Source organism: Strix aluco, chromosome 16 (genome assembly GCF_031877795.1).
Source record: "Strix aluco isolate bStrAlu1 chromosome 16, bStrAlu1.hap1, whole genome shotgun sequence".
Classification (NCBI taxonomy): Eukaryota; Metazoa; Chordata; class Aves; order Strigiformes; family Strigidae; genus Strix; species Strix aluco.
Window position 1 is genome coordinate 11,196,796 of NC_133946.1, and position 16,622 is coordinate 11,213,417.

Genomic DNA, 16,622 nt, shown 5'->3' on the forward strand with positions numbered 1-16,622 from the left:
CACGCCGGCACGGTCACCCACTCTTCCTCTTCCTCACCCCGGCAGATTTTTCGGCACCAAGTGGGCCATGTTCCTGGCGGTGGGCATCTACGCCCTCTTCGTCTCCAGCAACTACTGGGAGCGCTACTACACGCTGGTGCCCTCCGCCGTAGCCATCGGGGTGGCCATCGTGCCCCTCTGGGCTTCCATGGGCAACTACATCACGCGGTAGGCAGTGGGGGGGGGGCAGTTGGGGGGGATCTGGGGGGCACCAGCTGAGCCGCCATGCCATGCAGGATGGCCCAGAAGTACTACGAGCACGTCAACTACAAGGAGGAGCACGTGCAGGAGCAGCAGCGGGCGCCGCGGGGTGCCTGCAACACCTACGTCGTCGTCTTCCAGACCGTCTTCTATGCCTGCTTCCACGTGAGCACTGGCGGGGAGCGCGGCACGGGTCGGGGTGGGGAGGCCACACCGGGCAGCCCGGGGGGCTGAGCATCCCCCTCTATACGTCTTCCAGTTGAGTTTCGTCTGCGCTCAGATGCCGATGCTCTTCTTCCTCAACAACTACCTCTACCAGCTCAACCACACGCTCTTTGGGGTCAAGCACTGCGGTGAGCGCATGGGATGGCACAGTGGACGGTGCGGGGAGCTTGCCGGTTGGGGCTGAGCCGCGGCGTGTTTCCCCTCCTTGCCCCGGCAGGGACCTTGAGCCACGGCACGCTGCCTGGCTTCAACAAGACAGTGCTGCAGAGCCTGCCCCGCAGCGTCAACCTCATCATCGTGGAGAGCGCCTTGATGGCGGCTGCCTTCCTTGCCATGCTGGTGGTGAGTGCCGGGGCAGGCAGGGCAGGGGGCGGGCTGGGAGGCTGTTGGTGCCTCACCCACGGCTGCGCTGCAGGTCCTGGTGCTCTGCGGCTCAGCATATCGGCCCACGGAGGAGATCGACCTGCGCAGCATCGGCTGGGGGAACATTTTCCAGCTGCCTTTCAAGCACATGCGGGATTATCGCCTGCGCCACCTCTTCCCCTTGTTCATCTACAGCGGCTTCGAGGTGCTCTTCGTCTGCACTGGCTTCTCCCTGGTAGGGCCCGGGGACAGGGCGGGGGGTGACAGAGCGGGGACAGAGCGACGCTGAGCCTGTCCTCGCTGCAGAACTACGGTGTGTGTGCCCTGGGGCTGGAGAAGCTGGCATACCTCCTCATGGCCTACGGCTTCTCCGCCTCGGCCTGCTCCAGCCTGGCCCTCTGCATGCTGCGCCTGCGGCGGCAGATCCCGCTGCTGGCCGGAGCCCTCCTCCACGCTGCCCTCCTGGTGACTCTTTTCTGCTGGGCACCCGAGCCCCGGAATCTGGTCCAGGCACCTCTACTCTACGCCATCATCGTGCTCTGGGGCACAGGGAGCGCCCTCAACAAGACCAGCATTAGCAGTGAGTACCGTGAAGGTCCCTGACGCAGCCTCTCTTGTCCCCTGGCACAGCCAGGTTGGCCCCCAGCTCCCCGATGCATCTTCTCACGTCCCCTTGCACTGCAACTTGGTGCCCCCCAAGCTCCTTGGACCTGCTGACAAGGAGCAGGACAGACCCCTCACGGCTGCGTCCTGCTAACAGTGCCCCAAGAGGGGACATGAGCACGGGAGGGGAGATGCTGACAGCCGGTCTCCTCCGGCACAGTCCTCCTGGGCATGCTGTATGAGGACAAGGAGCGCCAGGACTTCATCTTCACCATCTACCACTGGTGGCAGGCCCTGGCAATCTTCACCGTCTACCTGTGGTCGGGGCTGCCCATGAAGGTAAGCGGGTGGGTGGCCATCCCCGCTGTGTCCCCCCAACCGGTTCTATCACCTCTGGGGCCTGCCAGGCTTAGAGTGGGGGTTGCAGTGCCATGCTAATCCCCTGTTTTGCCGTCCTGCAGGCCAAGCTCTCCATCATGCTGCTGACACTGGCAGTGGCAGTGGGGACCTACCTCTGGATGGAGCACAAGCTGGCGCAGCATGTGGCGTACCGCCTGCCCCGCATCCCCCGCCCACGCCACAAGATGTGCGGTTACCGCTACTTGGAGGAGGACGACTCGGATGAGACAGGCTCAGAGGGCGATGGCAGCAAAGACGACAGTGATGACCACCCAGCGGAGGCCACCAACGGGGATGAGCAGCCAAAAGATGATGACGACCAGCTGGGTTAGAGATATCTTGTCCTGGCCCTCTGCCGTGGTGCCCCCCCACTACTTTCTGAATCTGAGGAAGGGGTCCACAGCACCTCCCTGGGGCTGCCCAAACCCCCTGGAACAGGCCCAGACTTCCATAGGCCCCACTCAGGCTAGGCCTACAGCCCCCCCAGCCAGATCCGCAGAGCCTCAGACCAAGCCTGCAGTCCCTAGGCAGGCCTGCAGACCCCCTAGCCAAGCCTGCAGCCCCTCAGGCCAGGCCCACAGAGCTCCTAGCCAGCCCCCTAAAGCCTCCAGCCAGGCCCACAGACCCTCAGACCAAGCCTGCAGCCCCTCAGAACCCCCAGCCAAGCCTGCAGAGCCCCCAGCCAAGCCCACAGAGCCTCAGACCAAGCCTGCAGACCTCCTAGCCAAACCCACGGAATCTCTAGCCAAGCCTGCAGAACCCCCAGTCAGGCCCACAGACCCTCAGAACACCCAGCCAAGCCTGCAGAGCCCCCAGCTACGTCCGCAGACCCTCAGACCAAGCCTACAGACCCCTAGGCAGGCCCACAGCCCCCCGGGTCAGGCCCACAGGGCCCCGCCACCCCCTGAGTTACCACATGCAAACAGCGCCCGCCTCCCCTTTGCTCTCCTCGGACTCAATAAAAGCTCTCTTGCCCCCCACCTGCTGCGCTCACAGCCGCCTTACTCTGCCTTCGCGTCGTCGCGGCCTCACCGCCCTACATGAGGGGGAAGAGGCATCAGTGCCGCCCCTGGGCGGGAACTACAGCTCCCGGCGTGCACCGCGCGGCCGCGCGGTGCACGCCGGGAGTTGTAGTTCCCGCCCAGGGAACATGGCCGCCCCGCCTCCCTCCTCGGACTCCCACACCCACAATCCCCCACGCCCTAAAGGGTGGGGGGGCGAGCGGTCACGTGTGTCGCCGGTGGCGCATGCGCGCTGCGGGCTGTTGTTGTGGCGGCGCGGCCCGCGGCTCACCCGGCCGGTAGCGATGAGCGACAACGATGACATCGAGGTGGAGAGTGACGTGAGTCGGTCCCCGCCACCGGGACAACACCTTCCACCCCCCCTTTTTGCTGCCCGCAACTCCGGGGAAAGGGTAGCGGGGGGGTAACATTTGGTTTCTCTCTCTCCTTCCCCCCTCCCCATTACGGCCCCGTTTCCCGGTGCTCCCCCCCCACCGCCACCCTCCTCTTCCTCCTCCTCTTCTTCCTCCTCCCCGCTGGCCTGGTCCCCTCAGGAGGAGCAGCCGAGGTTTCAGTCCGCGGTATGTCGCTGCCGCCCCCGGTACCGGGAGCACGTGGGGGCGAGAGGGGCGGGGGGGGGGGGGGGGGGGGTGTGCAGTGCGCCTGCGCTGGGGGGGGCGGGGGGGCACACGACACACACACACACCTGTGGGGCCCTGTCTTTTGGGGGGGGGGGGTTGGGGGCGTCGTGTGGGGGCTGGAGCTCTTGAGGGGCAGATGTGTGTTTGGGGAGGGGGCACCTGTGGGGCTGCAGCTCTTGTAGGGGGGAAATCTGTGGGGTTGGGGGTCTTTAGGGGGGAATCTGTGGGGTTGGGGGTCTTTAGGGGGGAATCTGTGGGGTTGGGAGTCTTGGGGGGGGGAAATCTGTGGGGCTGGGGCTCTTCTGGAGGGGGGGATGACCTGTGGGGCTTGTGTCCCTCGCAGCAGGGAAATCTGTGGGGCTGGGTGTCAGAAGAGGGACATACCTGTGGGGCTCTGTATCTTAAGATGGGTGGGAAGTGGGGGGAACCTGTGGGGCTGGGGCTTTTGGGGGGGACACACAGTTATGGGGTTTGTGTCTCTTGAGGGGGGGAAAACCTGTGGGGCTGGGGCTCTTGGCGGGGAGGGGCATAGTCATAGGTTTGGGGGGACTTGTGGGGCTGGGGCTCTTGGGGGGGGAAGGTGGGGTTGTGGGTTTGGGGTGTAACATATGAGGCTTGTGTCTCCTGAGGGGCATGTGTTTGGGGGGGGATCTGTGGGGCTGGGGCTCTTTAGGGGAGGGGGAATGTGGGGCTGGGGCTTTTGGGGGGGAAGTGAGGGTGTTTCTCTTGAGGGGTGGGGTGTTATGTGTGGGGCTGTGTCCTTTTGGGGGGAGGAGATGTGGGGGTTGTGTCTTTCGGGGGCATCTGCGGAGCTCTCGGCGGGGGGCTGTCTCGGGGCAGGGAGACAGATCTTGGGGGTGTATGTGGTGGGTATGACACGTGGGGTTGTGTTTTGGGGGGGCACTTGGGGTTGTGTCTCTTGGCAGAGGGTAGATAATGGGCCTGGGTCTTGGGAGGTGGGGAGAGATATTTCGGGGGGTGTAGGACAGAGGGCTGCGAGGTGCTGCAGCCCCTCGGGGCGCTGCTGTGCTCTCCCCACCCCTGGCAGGATTTGGGGCGCCCTGGCAGCAGGAAGCTCCCTGTGGGCTCCGACGGGCTGGGGGAAACCGAAAGCAACGGGAGCCGCCGCCTTCCCACGCCCTGGCGCTGCCGCCCCGGCTCCGGGCACCTCAGCCGGAGCTGCCAGCGCGGGGTTTCGGGGTGAAGGTCGGCAGCCGGGCTACTCCTGCCCGAGCAAAGCAGGGGTGGCTACCGCCACGCTAACGAGGCTTTTCCCGTTGGTTTCTGGGACTCAGGGGGCTGCCCTGCAGCACCCACAGTTGTGGTTTTCCCCCCCCGCTACCCCACTGCTGTGGTGCCACCCGCTCAGGCTCCCCTTTCCCTTCCCCTCGCAGGCCGACAAACGGGCTCATCACAACGCGCTGGAGCGCAAACGCAGGGACCACATCAAGGACAGCTTCCACAGCCTGCGGGACTCCGTCCCCTCCCTCCAAGGAGAGAAGGTGAGTTTATGGAGCGTGGTGGGAGCCCGGCCACGCACCCACCCGACCGGACAGGGATCTCCACCTCAGAGAGGGCAGTTCTGCAGTGCCTTGCCCGCAGGGCCTGCCGAGCGGCATTCCTGGGGGCAGGTTGTGCCTGGAGCCAGCCTCCGGCACCGCCGGGATTTTTTGGGGGGAAGGTGGAGGGGGTAAATCCACCTCGTGCAGCCGGATCTTCCGTGCTTGGCCGCGGGGCAGCTCTGCCCGCCGGGGATAGCGGCGCTTTGCTTGGCGGCCGGCAGCAGCCTCGGTGGCTTCTTGTTTTGGCTGGGAACAGCTCAGCCATTTCGGCGGGGTCTAGAAATGACCCTTCCTGGTGCCAGCGAGGCTCTGCCCTGCCACGGGGGTCCTCAGTTGGGTCCCCGGTTCCCCGGTTGGGTCCCCGGCGGGGACAAGACCTGCGCTTCGGTTTGCCCGGCAATGCAAAGCGACGGCAAAATCCTTTCTGCTGCGCGGCGGGTGGGACAGGGCGGACAAAACGCCATCGGTAACCCCCAGGCAAGGTCTTTATCTCGCCTCTGTCTTTTCCCACTATTGCAACAGGCATCCCGGGCCCAAATCCTGGACAAAGCCACAGAGTACATCCAGTACATGCGCCGGAAAAACCACACACACCAGCAGGACATTGATGACCTCAAGCGGCAGAACGCTCTCCTGGAGCAGCAAGGTGAGTGAGGGGGGTCCCAGGGGAGCAGGGGATGGGGGTGACACCCAGGACAGAGCCCCCGGGGGTGACACGGTGGCCCTGCCTTGCAGTGCGGGCGCTGGAGAAGGCCCGGTCGAGTGCCCAGCTGCAGGCCAACTACCCCTCGACGGACAACAGCCTCTACACCAACCCCAAAGGCAGCACCATCTCCGCTTTTGATGGCGGCTCCGACTCCAGCTCCGATTCGGAGCCCGACGAGCCGCAGAGCAGGAAGAAACTGCGCATGGAGGCCAGTTAGGCCCCCCCCGCGGCCCCCCTGCCCGCCCGCCGGCTGCGTAAGGACTCTTCTCTCTCTTCTCTCGTAGAGGCTCTCGGACTGCAGCTTCCCAAGCCCTCCCCGGCCCTTTCCCCGCTCAAACCGCAACAGCCCCGGGGAGGTGGTGGTGGGGGGGGTGTTTGCCGGCCAGGCAGGGCCTCGCAGCGCCCGCCCGACAGACTTGGGGGGCTGCGGGGGGGGCCGCGAGGAGATGTCCCCTGTTGCCCTCCTACACCTAGCGCGCCCCTCTGCCCTCTCCCTTCTGATTTTATATGAGCATTTCTATTTATACCCGGGGACCACAGCAGTCCTGAGCTGAAGGGTGAGGCTGTGCAGGAGCCAGGCAGCGCCCCCCCAAGAAGGCCAGGCCCCGCAGGGAACTGTGCCTGCCCCCCACCCCCCCTCCCCAGCAAGCGTTGGGGGGCCTCGCTATTTATTTTTTGCGTCTGCAATTCCACCTGCCCCCAGCACCTGCGAGAGCTGGGGCAGGGGGGGCAGCACCTTGCACCCCTTTTCACGGCACAGAGCCGGGAGGGGGCCAGGCTGGGGGGTCTGCGTGTGTGTCCTGCCCCCTCCTCCTTCCCTCCCTCGCCCCCACACACCTCCCCTGGCTCTTCCCCACCTCCGTGGCATTTTCTGAACTCTAGTGTCCCGTCCCAGCCCCGTAGGTGACCCTGTCCCCCCCCCTGCCCCTCCCCGTTTTGATGCCATTCATTCCATGGATCTAAGGTATGTTGTACATACTGCCCAGAGTTGTCTTGCAAGTTAAGGCTTCCCTTTACTATAAGACTATAAATAATAAAAAAAAAAAAAAATTATTTTATCCTTTCCCCGTAGTAGCCGCATGTTCTTGGGGTGGGAGGGAAGGTGGCACCAGGGCAGCCTCCGGGTGGGGGCTGGGAACAGCCTGAGCTCGGTGTCACCTCCTGCCCCCATGTCCCCCAAAGCCACCATCAGTGACCTGCCCTCCCCGCGCACAGGAGACGGCAGGTGACGGTTCTGTTTTATTAATGCCAAAAAGCTCTGCCATGTCCCGTGTCCCCCCCTTCCCCGTCTCGGCCAGCTCGGCTCTTGCCGGGAGGGCAACGGGGTGCCCGGACCTGGTGGCCACGGAGCGGGCCGGTTTTTGGTATTGCTAGCACCCTGAGGACCTCGCTCTCTGCCCCGTCCGCGCCGCGGGGGGCTCCCCGCCGGCCCCGGGCAGGGCTGTTCCGCACAGTGGGGGGGGGGGCAGCGGGGCCCCTAATTGGCAGCAGCTGCTGTCCCTAAGCTGGGCACAGGCTGCTGCAAGAAATGCATCACCGCGCTCACCACTTTTTCCGGGGCGATGTTGTAGACAGGGTGCGTGGCCTGCTGCAAGAGAGGAAGAAAAAAACAAAAATAATAAAAAAGAGGTTAACGCCTTTTTTTTGGTGTTGGGGAGGCCGCGTGGCTCAGCCCACCCTGCCCTGGCGATACCCGGCACCTACCAGGCGGTTTTCGGGGACACCCAGGACCGTCTCATGGTGGAGATCGCCGCTGCCGAAGTGCTGGGCGATGGCCAGCCCACTCAGGCAGTAACACGTGTGGTAGAAATCCCGGGATCTGAGGTGGGGGGGAGATATTAGGGTGCTGAGTGGGGGGTTTTGGGGTACCAGGCAGTTTTCCCCCCACACTCCCTGCTCCACTCACTTGCCCGGCTTGTCGAGCAGCCCCCCGGCTGGGCACTGGCAGCACAGGAGGATGTATTCCTGCAGCGCTGACTGGTCGAACATCCAGCGTGTCATGCTGAGCGCCGCGTCGCCTAGAGGGGGAAAACCGCTGAAATGCCTGAGGGGGGGGGTCCCAAAAAGGTACCCCCCGCCTGCAACTCAGTGCCTTCCCTGCGCACCCCCCCAGGAAGCCTTGCTGCCAAAAAGCCTGCAGGGAAGCACAGTTCAGCAGCCCACACACACAACACCAAGGAGATCTGGACGCCTGAGTTACTCCGCGCTTTGTCCCCGCGCTAAAACACCTTCAGAGACGCTGGACGTTTTGGGAAACGGAGGCGGACAGAGTCTCCTCCGGAGACGGAGACGTTTTGGGGATGGAGGAAGCTGAGAGCCACCCCCACGCCCCAAACTCCCTGCAGCCAACTCACCCCTGGCATGGAGGGCACGGTGGAGCAGGGGCAGGAGGCCAGCTTGCCAGAAGGAGTAGCAGCCATCCACCAGCTTGTTGCAGCGGCCCTGGAAGCCGCCCTCGAAGCGCATCTGCCGGCCGGTCACCCAGTGCTGCGCGGGGACAAACAGGAACAGACACCAGTGCGAGGGCAGGGACCCCCCTCCCCGGCACTGCCGACGGGCCAAAACACCCCCCACCCCCAGCCAAATCCCGGCGAGAGCTGCGGGGCCGTGGGGCCGCTCACCAGCAAGCTCCGGAGGTTCAGCAGATGTTCTTTCTTGAGGATGACCAAGGCCGCCATGCCGCAGAAGGTGTAACCGCCGTGCGCCTCCATGCCCGGCACCCCGCCGATGCCACCCTCCCAATTCTGGCACCTGGAGCAGCGAGCAGCAGGGTCAGGACGGCACCAAGGCAAGGGGCTCCTGTGTGTGTGTGTGTCCCCAATTCCATCCCCGCTGGCTCTCACCTCGCTATCCACTCAGCCGTCCCAGCGAAGAGCGCGGGTGTGAGGATGTTGGTCAGTGAGGCCACGGAGGCGGCGCAGTAGGCGCTCCTGCGGTAAACAGGCGCTCAGAGCCGCGGCACCAGCTCCCTGCTGCGGCACTGGCTCCCCGCCGCGCCACCCAGTGTTTTGTTTCCCACCCCACAACTGTGGTGCTCACCCACCTGACGTCTACCTCGCCACCGACGTGCATGAGGAAGGAGCCATCAGGCTGCTTCAGCGAGTGCAGATACTCCAGCAGCTTCTCCCTGCGAAAGCCAGCAGGCTGTGAGGGACACACACACACACGCAAAACACGTCCTGCCTCCCCCCCCGCCAGCCCCGCGCCAGCCCCACGCCAGCTAACCAGGCCCGCATGGCCGTACCTGTCAATGACGCCAAACGCCTCCTCTGTGCCGATGATGCAGAGCGCGTTGACGGCGGCATAAGTGGGGGCGAGGTGGGGGTGCTGGCCGGGGCCCCCCCCAAAGCCACCCTGGGGGCTCTGGCAGCGGCTCAGGAACTGGCAGACGCTGCGGGGACACAGAGGGGAGGGTGGGGAAGGGGCTTGGCGCTCCCCAGACTCACCCCTGGTGGTGTGAGGTTTCCCACCTGGGTGAGGGAAAACCGCTCCCCCAGTCCACAGGAGGCTCGTGGTGGCCCTGTTAACCCCCCCGCCCAGTTCCCCCCCCCCCCAGAGGTCAAAGCTGGGGGTTATCTCTCTCCTCCATCTCCATCCATCACGAGACGCCAGAGCGCGAGGCGCTGGCTGGGAGAATAGGCAGCATTGACGGTGGCGGAGAAGACAAAGCACTCCTTTGCTCCCGCCAGCGCGCGGGGACAGCGGGAGGTGGCACCTCCAGCATCACGCGGGTGGCCCGTGGGGCCTCTTGGCCACAGCTGGGTCCGCAGTGGGGGTCCCCAGGCTGCCACTGGGGTCCCCCCAGCTCTTGTCGTGCCAGTGCCACTTACTCAGAGGCGACGGACTGGGGAATGGGCTCATCCAGCAGCTCCAAGCTGTGCAGGATCCAGTAGCAGAGCCAGGGGCGGCTGGCGTCCAGACACTGCGGGGACCAGAGGGGACAGTCAGGGCAGCCGGGGAGCCATGCGGGGCCTGGGGGTGCAGGCAGGAGCAGGCAGAGCTCCCGCAGAACAGGCAGGAAAATCCCCAGCGCTGCTGCTCCAGAGCATCACCATGGGGACATGCATGACCCAAGGGGACATAAGGAACCGCTGCCTCTGCCCCCAGGCTGGCAGTGACAAATCAGGGATGGCAAACACCCCGGTGACAACTCCAGGAGCAGCCCCGGGGCGCAGGGTTGGCCCCGGCTGGAGGGCAGAGCCGGCAGCTCTGGGGCAGGACACCCAGCAGTGCTGCTGGCAGCGCAGGTACCTCGTAGGCTTCGGTCAGCTGCCGGAGGCCTCTCTTCAGGTAATGGAAGTGCTTCTCCCGCTGCAGGATGAATCTGGAAGACAGGCAGGACAGGCAGAGCGCTGGCAGGCAGGACAGCCCAGCTGAGAGGGGACATGAGCCCCGAGCCGATGCCACTGTGCTCAGGGCCTGTGGCCAGATCCCACTCGAACGCCTGTGGGAGCAGCCAGTCCCTCGCTGGGGGTCTCGGCAGCCACTGGAGTCACTGGTTTTGAGGGGTGCTATTTATTTATTGAGAGTTTCTGCCGCAGGAACTTACTGCGAGGCGTGATGGTTTGTCTTGCAGGCGTCAAAGACCTCCTGCACAATTTCTTCCACCTTGGTCTGCCGCCGGCCGCAGCGTGGAGGAGAGCAGGGCGAGGGCAGGGGAGAAATAAAGAAATAAAGACCACGGTGAGCTCTGGAAAGTGGCTCTGTCCTTCGCAAAACATGGGCCCGGTCTGGGGAGGCTCCTGCCCCATCCCAGGGGTTCATCCAGCTCACGGCCGCTCCCTGTTACCGGCAGCACCATCTCATCACCTTCTCTGGGAAAACCAAAGCAACCAAAAGCCGCTCGGTCCTGCCTGCCCATGGAGCAGCTTAGTGGGAGCTGCCGAGGAGCTTTGCACCCAGGATTAGACTTAAGCACCGTCCGCTGTTACTTTTCAAATGCAGCAGTTTTAAAAACAGAGTTCGGTTTGTCCCAGGAGCCTCACGTCAAACACCCCGGCCACCCTCCTCCTGCTAACACTGGGGACTTGTGACAACGTCCCCTCACTTTAGACTTGAGCTTAACACGCAGCACCCCAGCCGGTGCGTCCCAAGGCAGGGTAATCCCCGCAGCCCTCCAGAAAATACCCCAGGCTTTAGGGGGGGTGAGGAGATGGGGCACATGGGCAGCCCCCCTCCACCGTGTCCTGCCAGGCTGGAGGCGAGCGGGAACCCCATGGATTGAGAAACACCAGCGTCACCTTTCACCCCACCAGGCCAGGGCTGGATCAGGCTCAGGCGGAGCAGGGAAGGGGGGGGTCTGGCTGTACCCCAGGACCCCCTCACCCTCCACCAAGCTGGTTTTGGGGTACACGTGTCACAGCCCCCGGTGGGTGACCCCCTGGGGCTGGGAGGTAGCAGTCCCCCAAGCCCCTCAAAACCCCAGGGTGCCCGGGCTGCTTTGACAGGCGGGTGTGGGGAGGAACTGGGGTAGGGATCACCCAGCCCCACGGCACCCCACAGCCCAGCCCCACAGCACCCCACAGAGCCAGCCCCATGACAGCCTGGCACCCCACAGCCACCTGGCCCCCTCAGAGCCAGCTCCACGGCACCCCAAATCCCAGTCCCACGGCAACCTGGCACCCCAGAGCCTGGCCCACTCACAGCCAGCCCCATGGCACCCTGACCTCCTCAGAGCCAGCCCCACAGCACCCCACAGAGCCAGTCCCAGGGCAGCCTGGCACCCCACAGCCTGGCCCCCTCACAGCCACCCCCAGGGCACCCCACAGCCCAGCCCTCCGAGCCCGGCCCCCTCCCGCCGCAGACCCCCGGCACCCCCCGGCCCGGCGGACTCCCCGCATCCCCCCCCGCGCCCCCCGCACCTGCTCGGCGGAGGTGGCGGTCTGCAGCCCGTCGTCCCGCAGCCGCCGCCGCCCGCCGGGAGGAGGTGGGAGGAGGGGGGAGGCTCCCGCCATGCTGCGGGCGGCTCGCGCCGGCGGGGGCAGCGGGACGACGGCGGCCGGGCGGGGACACTTAACCACGCCCCCAAGTCGGCCACGCCCCGCCCCGCTCCGCCCCGCCCCCGCCCCGCCCTGGGCGCGCATGCGCAGAGGAGGAGCCGGCCAGAAGGGCGGGCGCTGCGTCACGGCGCTGTGACGTCACACCCCAGCTACCTGACTCCGGCAAGGCGCCGTGCTGCCGTTATTGCGTCATCGCGCCGCGTTGCTGCGTCATCGCACCGCATCACAACGCTCCGGCGCTGCGTTGCGTCATCACATCACCACGGCATTGCGTCATCGTGGTCCCGCCGCTGCGCCTCGTGCCGGGCCCTCATGCCGTGGCGCTGCCTCGCGGCGGGCGGGTGCTGCGGTGTCACGGCACCCTGTGGCGGGGTGGCGTGGCGGGGTCACCACTACGCGGGCCCGTGCTGTGCCGCCACGGCCTGTGCTGCCCTGCGCTGCACCCAGCGCCCGCCAGTGCACCCAGTGCTGCACCCAGTACCCACCAGTGCACCCCAGCACCCACCAGTGCACCCAGTGCTGCACCCAGTACCCACCAGTGCACCCCAGCACCCACCAGTGCACCCAGTGCCCACCACTGCACCCACCCCAGCACCCACCACTGCACCCAGCGCTGCACCCAGCGCCCAGCACAGCACCCAGCACCCCCTGCAGCCCCCCTCCCGCCGGGGACCCCCCAGCCCCCTGCGCTGCTCCGGGTCCCTCAGCCCCAGGGACACCCCGGTGTCCCCTGATGCGGCCCTGGGTGCCCCCCCAGTCCCTCGGTGGGGGTCCCCTGGGGCTCCCCTAGTCCGTGTGTCAGCCCAGTGTCCTCTGCTGCACCCCCGGCCGTCCTCACCCCCCCGCTCTCTTCTTGGGGGGGGGTCCCTGGTGCGTCCCCGGATGTCCCCACCCCATATTCCCCAGTGCATCCCCCGTGTCCTCCCCACGGTGTCCCAGAGCATCCCCCGGCGTCCCCCCCGGTGCATCCCCCGTGTCCCCCCCCCCCATTCCCCAAAGCATCCCCCGGTACACCCCTGATGCTCCCCCCCGTGTCCCCCCCGTCCCGGTTCCCCAAACCATCCGCCGGTGTGTGTGTCCCCGCCCCGTTCCCTACATCATCCCCCGGTGCATCCCCGGTGTTCCCCCCGTTCCCCAGAGCATCTCCCGGTGCCCCCCGCATCCCCTTCCCGGTACCCCAGACCGTCCCCGGTGCCCCCCACTCCCCCGCCGGTGCATCCATGTCCCCCTCCTTCCCCCCCTCCCACCTCATTCCCCGGTGCATCCCCCCCCCCCCCCCCTCCTCCTCCGCCCCGCGCTCCGCCCCGGTGCCAGCCCGGCGCGGCGGTGGCGGCGGCGCAGCTCTCCCGCCCCCGGTAACGGCGGCAGCGGCGGCCCCGGCGCGGCCCCCCCCGGCCCGCCATGGCCAAGCAGTACGACGTGCTCTTCCGGCTGCTGCTGCTGGGGGACTCGGGCGTGGGCAAGACCTGCCTGCTCTGCCGCTTCACCGACAACCAGTTCCACCCCGCCCACATCTCCACCATCGGTACCACCGGCACCGGCAACCGGCAACCGGGGGAGGGGGAGCGGGGAGCACCCGGCAGCAGCGGGGAGCTGGGGGGCGGCGGCACCGGGGGAAAACGGGCAGGTGTGGGCAGCGGGGAACGGGAAATGGTGGGTACCGGGAGCATCGGGGGGTCGTAGCACCGGGGAAGTGGGGAACCGGGGAGCAGGGGGCACCGGGAAACCGGGAGCAGTGGGAGCATCGGGGAGCCGTAGCACCGGGGAAATGGGGAACCGAGGGGCCGTGGGCACCAGGGAATGGGGATACCGTGGGCACCGGGGAACGGGAAGACTGTGGGCACCGAGGAACCGGGAGTACTGGGGAGCCGTAGCACCGGGAAACCGTGGGAACCGGGCAGCCGTGGGCACCCGAAAACGGGAAGACCGTGGGCACCGGGAGCACTGGAGAGCCGCAGCACCGGGAAAACAGGAGAACCGGGAAGCTGCAGCACCGGGGAACAGGGGAACCGGGCAGCCGTGGGCATGGGGAAACGGGAAGACCGTGAGCACAGGGGAGCGGTAGCACCGGGGAAACAGGGAACCGGGCAGCCGTGGGCACCGGGAGCACCGGGCAGCCACACACCAGGGAAACGGGAAACCGTGAGCACCGGGAGAAATTTGGGAGCCGCAGGAGCAGGGAAATGGGAAACTATGGGGACCGGGCAGCCGTGAGCACCGGGGAACCGGGAGCGCTGGGGAGCCGTAGCACCGGGAAAACAGGAACACTGGGCAGCCGCAGCACCGGGGAAATGGGAAACCGTGGGAAATGCGCAGCCATGGGCACCTGGGAATGGGAAAATCGTGGGAACCAGGAGCACCAGGGAACTGGGGAGTGGTGGCACCGGAGAACTGGGAGCACTGGGCAGACACAGCACTCGGGAAATGGGAAACTCTGGGAACTGGGAAGCTGTGGGCACCGGGAAAACTGCGGCACCGGGAGCACCGGGCAGCCACAGCACCGGGAAACGGGAAACCGGGAACACCGGAGAGTCACGGTACCGGGAAACTGGGGGCACCAGGGAGCTGTGGAACCAGGAAACCGAGGGCACTGGGCAGCCACAGCACCGGGGAACTGAGAGCACTGGGAAGCCCGAGCACAGTGAAACTGGGGGTATGGGGAGCACTGGGAGCACCCGCCGGCAGCAGGGCTAGAGCCAGCGCCCGCGCAGTGACCCAGCACCGGGGCCACTTGCCAGGCCTGGGACCAGGTGTGGGCACTGGCACCGGGCTGCTACTGGGGCACTGGGCCACGGCGGAGCGTGGGGTGGGCCAGGAGAGGGTGAGGGGACTGGAGGGACCCTGGTGACAGTGATGGGGGGACACCGGGGCACCCCGTAACCGCTCCCCTCCCCATCCCAGGCGTCGACTTCAAGATGAAGACCATCGAAGTGGACGGCATTAAAGTGCGGATACAGATCTGGTGAGTGCTGGCGCCGAGCCCTGGAGGGGGGGAGGATTTGAGGGGGCAGGTTCCCCAAATCCCGTGGCCCCCCCCACCCCCTTACCAGAGTGGAGGCTGAGCCCTGAGTAACTCATGCCGTGAGTGGTGGCACTGACCCCGCTCTCCCCGGCTGCAGGGACACGGCAGGCCAGGAGCGGTACCAGACCATCACCAAGCAGTACTACCGGCGGGCACAGGTACGGGGCAGGGGGGGGTGTCCCCCCATCCTGGTGCATAGGAGAGGGGAAACTGAGGCACGGGGGGGGCTTGGGGGGGGTGTAAATTCTGGCCCCCCCCCCCCGCCCCCCACAGGGCATCTTCCTGGTGTACGACATCAGCAGCGAGCGTTCCTACCAGCACATCGTGAAGTGGGCCAGCGACGTGGATGAGGTGGGGGTTCTGGGGGGTCTGAGGGGGTCTAGGGCGCCCCCCCCCCACCATGGCGGGGTGGGGGGTGTCCCCTCACCCTGCCTCCTCCTCCCCAGTACGCGCCCGATGGCGTCCAGAAAATCCTCATCGGGAACAAGGCGGACGAGGAGCACAAGAGGCAAGTGGCCAAAGAGCAAGGGCTGCAGGTGAGCGGGGGCTGGCGTGTGCCCCCGGGGGGGGCAGGCCCCCCCCTGCGCCCCCAGGGTGGCCAGGCCCCCCCAGCATGGCCAGGACCCCCCCTATGAGCCCCCCTTGCTCTTTCCAGGGACCCCAACAACCTTCCTGCAGCCCTGCCTGTATCCAGGGATCCCCCCGGCACCCCAAGCATCCCCAGGACACCCCCCCCCAAGAATGGCCAGGCCCCCCCCATCCTCCTGCAGTCTCCTTTGAAGCCAGGGACCCCTAAACCCACGCCCCCCACCCCTCAGCCCCCAGTGTGTCCAGTGACAACCCCCCCATGGGCTCCTGCACCCCGCAGTGAGTCCAGGGAACCCTCCACAGTGCCCGGGGCTGGTCTTAAGCCTCTCAATAGTCCCCCCCCGGGGACCCCCAGACCTCCCCCCGCACCTCCAGCATGGCCAGTGCCCCCCAAAAACATCCAGTAACCACCCCCTGCAACCCCTGCACCCAGTGCCCAGCCCCAGGGGACGCCCCTACGCCAGCCCCCCCCAGTGCCAGCATGGGCAGCACAGCTCGTCCGTCTGTCCATGCCCAGCTGTGTACAAGCTGGGGGGGGGGGGTGCTGGGGGGGTGCTGACACACCACCCCCCCCAAAAATCATGGTGCTGCCGCCGGCCCCTCGCCCTGCAGCTGGCCAGGGAGTACGGGATGGATTTCTACGAGACCAGCGCCTGCAGCAACCTCAACATAAAGGAGGTGACGGGGGACTGGAGGGGTGGGGAGAGGGTATTTGGGGGGAGTCCCCCAGCTCACACACCGCTCCCCCTCCTCTCCCACAGTCCTTCACACGGCTGACGGAGCTGGTGCTGCAGGCGCACCGCAAGGAGCTGGAGGGGCTGCGGGCCCCCCCCCGCACCCCCACCCTGGCCCGCCTGGATGAGGACGAGCAGCAGCCCGTGGGGAGCGAGGACAGCCCCAAAACCTGCTGGTGTTGAAGCCTGGATCCCCCCTGACCCCCCTCCCCCGTCCCTGCCGGGCTGTGTTGGGTGGGGGGGGCACAGAGGGTGCGGGATTGGGGCAGCCCTGATGGAGGGGCGGGAAAGGCGGGGGGGTGCCTGGTGGCAACCCAGGACCCGCCCCCCCCCCCAGAGATGGTGGGGGCCGGGCAGGCGTGGCGGGGGTCCCCCCCCATCCCGGCGCTCATGTGGGGATGGGGTGGGGGGTGTCGCGGGCGCTGTGTGCCCACCCTGTACCCGTGGCCCCCCTCCCCCCTCGATTTTACACACATACACACACACACACACACACAGAGTTTGCAGAATAAAGGTGATGCTGGAGGTGGCCAGTGGCT

General features: G+C 66.6%; 4 protein-coding genes across 11 annotated transcripts; 3 read left to right on the forward strand and 1 right to left on the reverse strand.

Moving 5' to 3' along the window:
- The first annotated feature begins 26 nt into the window (after nucleotides 1–26).
- UNC93B1 (unc-93 homolog B1, TLR signaling regulator) lies at nucleotides 27–2,874 on the forward strand. Its single transcript, XM_074842631.1, has 9 exons — nucleotides 27–207; nucleotides 276–405; nucleotides 500–593; nucleotides 683–807; nucleotides 881–1,063; nucleotides 1,135–1,408; nucleotides 1,652–1,770; nucleotides 1,893–2,157; nucleotides 2,285–2,874. The coding sequence occupies exons 1-9, from the start codon at nucleotides 68–70 to the stop codon at nucleotides 2,872–2,874; spliced, it is 1,920 nt and encodes a 639-aa protein (XP_074698732.1). The 5' UTR covers nucleotides 27–67.
- Nucleotides 2,875–3,053: 179 nt separating this feature from the next.
- MAX (MYC associated factor X) lies at nucleotides 3,054–6,804 on the forward strand. 4 transcript variants are annotated; one of them, XM_074842192.1, is made up of 5 exons: nucleotides 3,054–3,172; nucleotides 3,386–3,412; nucleotides 4,867–4,974; nucleotides 5,557–5,680; nucleotides 5,770–6,804. In XM_074842192.1, exons 1-5 carry the CDS (start codon nucleotides 3,137–3,139, stop codon nucleotides 5,955–5,957), a joined length of 483 nt encoding a protein of 160 aa, XP_074698293.1. In that variant the 5' UTR covers nucleotides 3,054–3,136; the 3' UTR covers nucleotides 5,958–6,804. The 4 variants fall into 4 exon arrangements, with proteins under 4 accessions (XP_074698293.1, XP_074698292.1, XP_074698294.1 ...); XM_074842191.1 differs by having other exon boundaries at nucleotides 4,867–4,973; nucleotides 5,550–5,680; XM_074842193.1 differs by lacking the exon at nucleotides 3,386–3,412 and having other exon boundaries at nucleotides 3,060–3,172; nucleotides 4,867–4,973; nucleotides 5,550–5,680.
- A 162-nt stretch (nucleotides 6,805–6,966) lies between these two features.
- On the reverse strand, nucleotides 6,967–11,769 carry FNTB (farnesyltransferase, CAAX box, subunit beta). Its single transcript, XM_074842146.1, has 12 exons — nucleotides 11,602–11,769; nucleotides 10,290–10,354; nucleotides 9,992–10,064; nucleotides 9,571–9,662; nucleotides 8,985–9,131; nucleotides 8,784–8,867; nucleotides 8,584–8,670; nucleotides 8,362–8,491; nucleotides 8,095–8,227; nucleotides 7,647–7,758; nucleotides 7,445–7,559; nucleotides 6,967–7,328 (listed from the first exon to the last, which is right to left on the reverse strand). The coding sequence occupies exons 1-12, from the start codon at nucleotides 11,692–11,694 to the stop codon at nucleotides 7,218–7,220; spliced, it is 1,242 nt and encodes a 413-aa protein (XP_074698247.1). The 5' UTR covers nucleotides 11,695–11,769; the 3' UTR covers nucleotides 6,967–7,217.
- Nucleotides 11,770–13,049: 1,280 nt separating this feature from the next.
- RAB15 (RAB15, member RAS oncogene family) lies at nucleotides 13,050–16,614 on the forward strand. Of its 5 annotated transcripts, none has more exons than XM_074842173.1 (7): nucleotides 13,050–13,264; nucleotides 14,641–14,701; nucleotides 14,859–14,919; nucleotides 15,035–15,112; nucleotides 15,208–15,297; nucleotides 15,962–16,027; nucleotides 16,111–16,614. In XM_074842173.1, exons 1-7 carry the CDS (start codon nucleotides 13,141–13,143, stop codon nucleotides 16,264–16,266), a joined length of 636 nt encoding a protein of 211 aa, XP_074698274.1. In that variant the 5' UTR covers nucleotides 13,050–13,140; the 3' UTR covers nucleotides 16,267–16,614. The 5 variants fall into 5 exon arrangements, with proteins under 5 accessions (XP_074698274.1, XP_074698276.1, XP_074698272.1 ...); XM_074842175.1 differs by lacking the exon at nucleotides 13,050–13,264 and adding an exon at nucleotides 13,819–13,881; XM_074842171.1 differs by lacking the exon at nucleotides 13,050–13,264 and adding an exon at nucleotides 13,914–14,276.
- The last annotated feature ends 8 nt before the right edge of the window (nucleotides 16,615–16,622 follow it).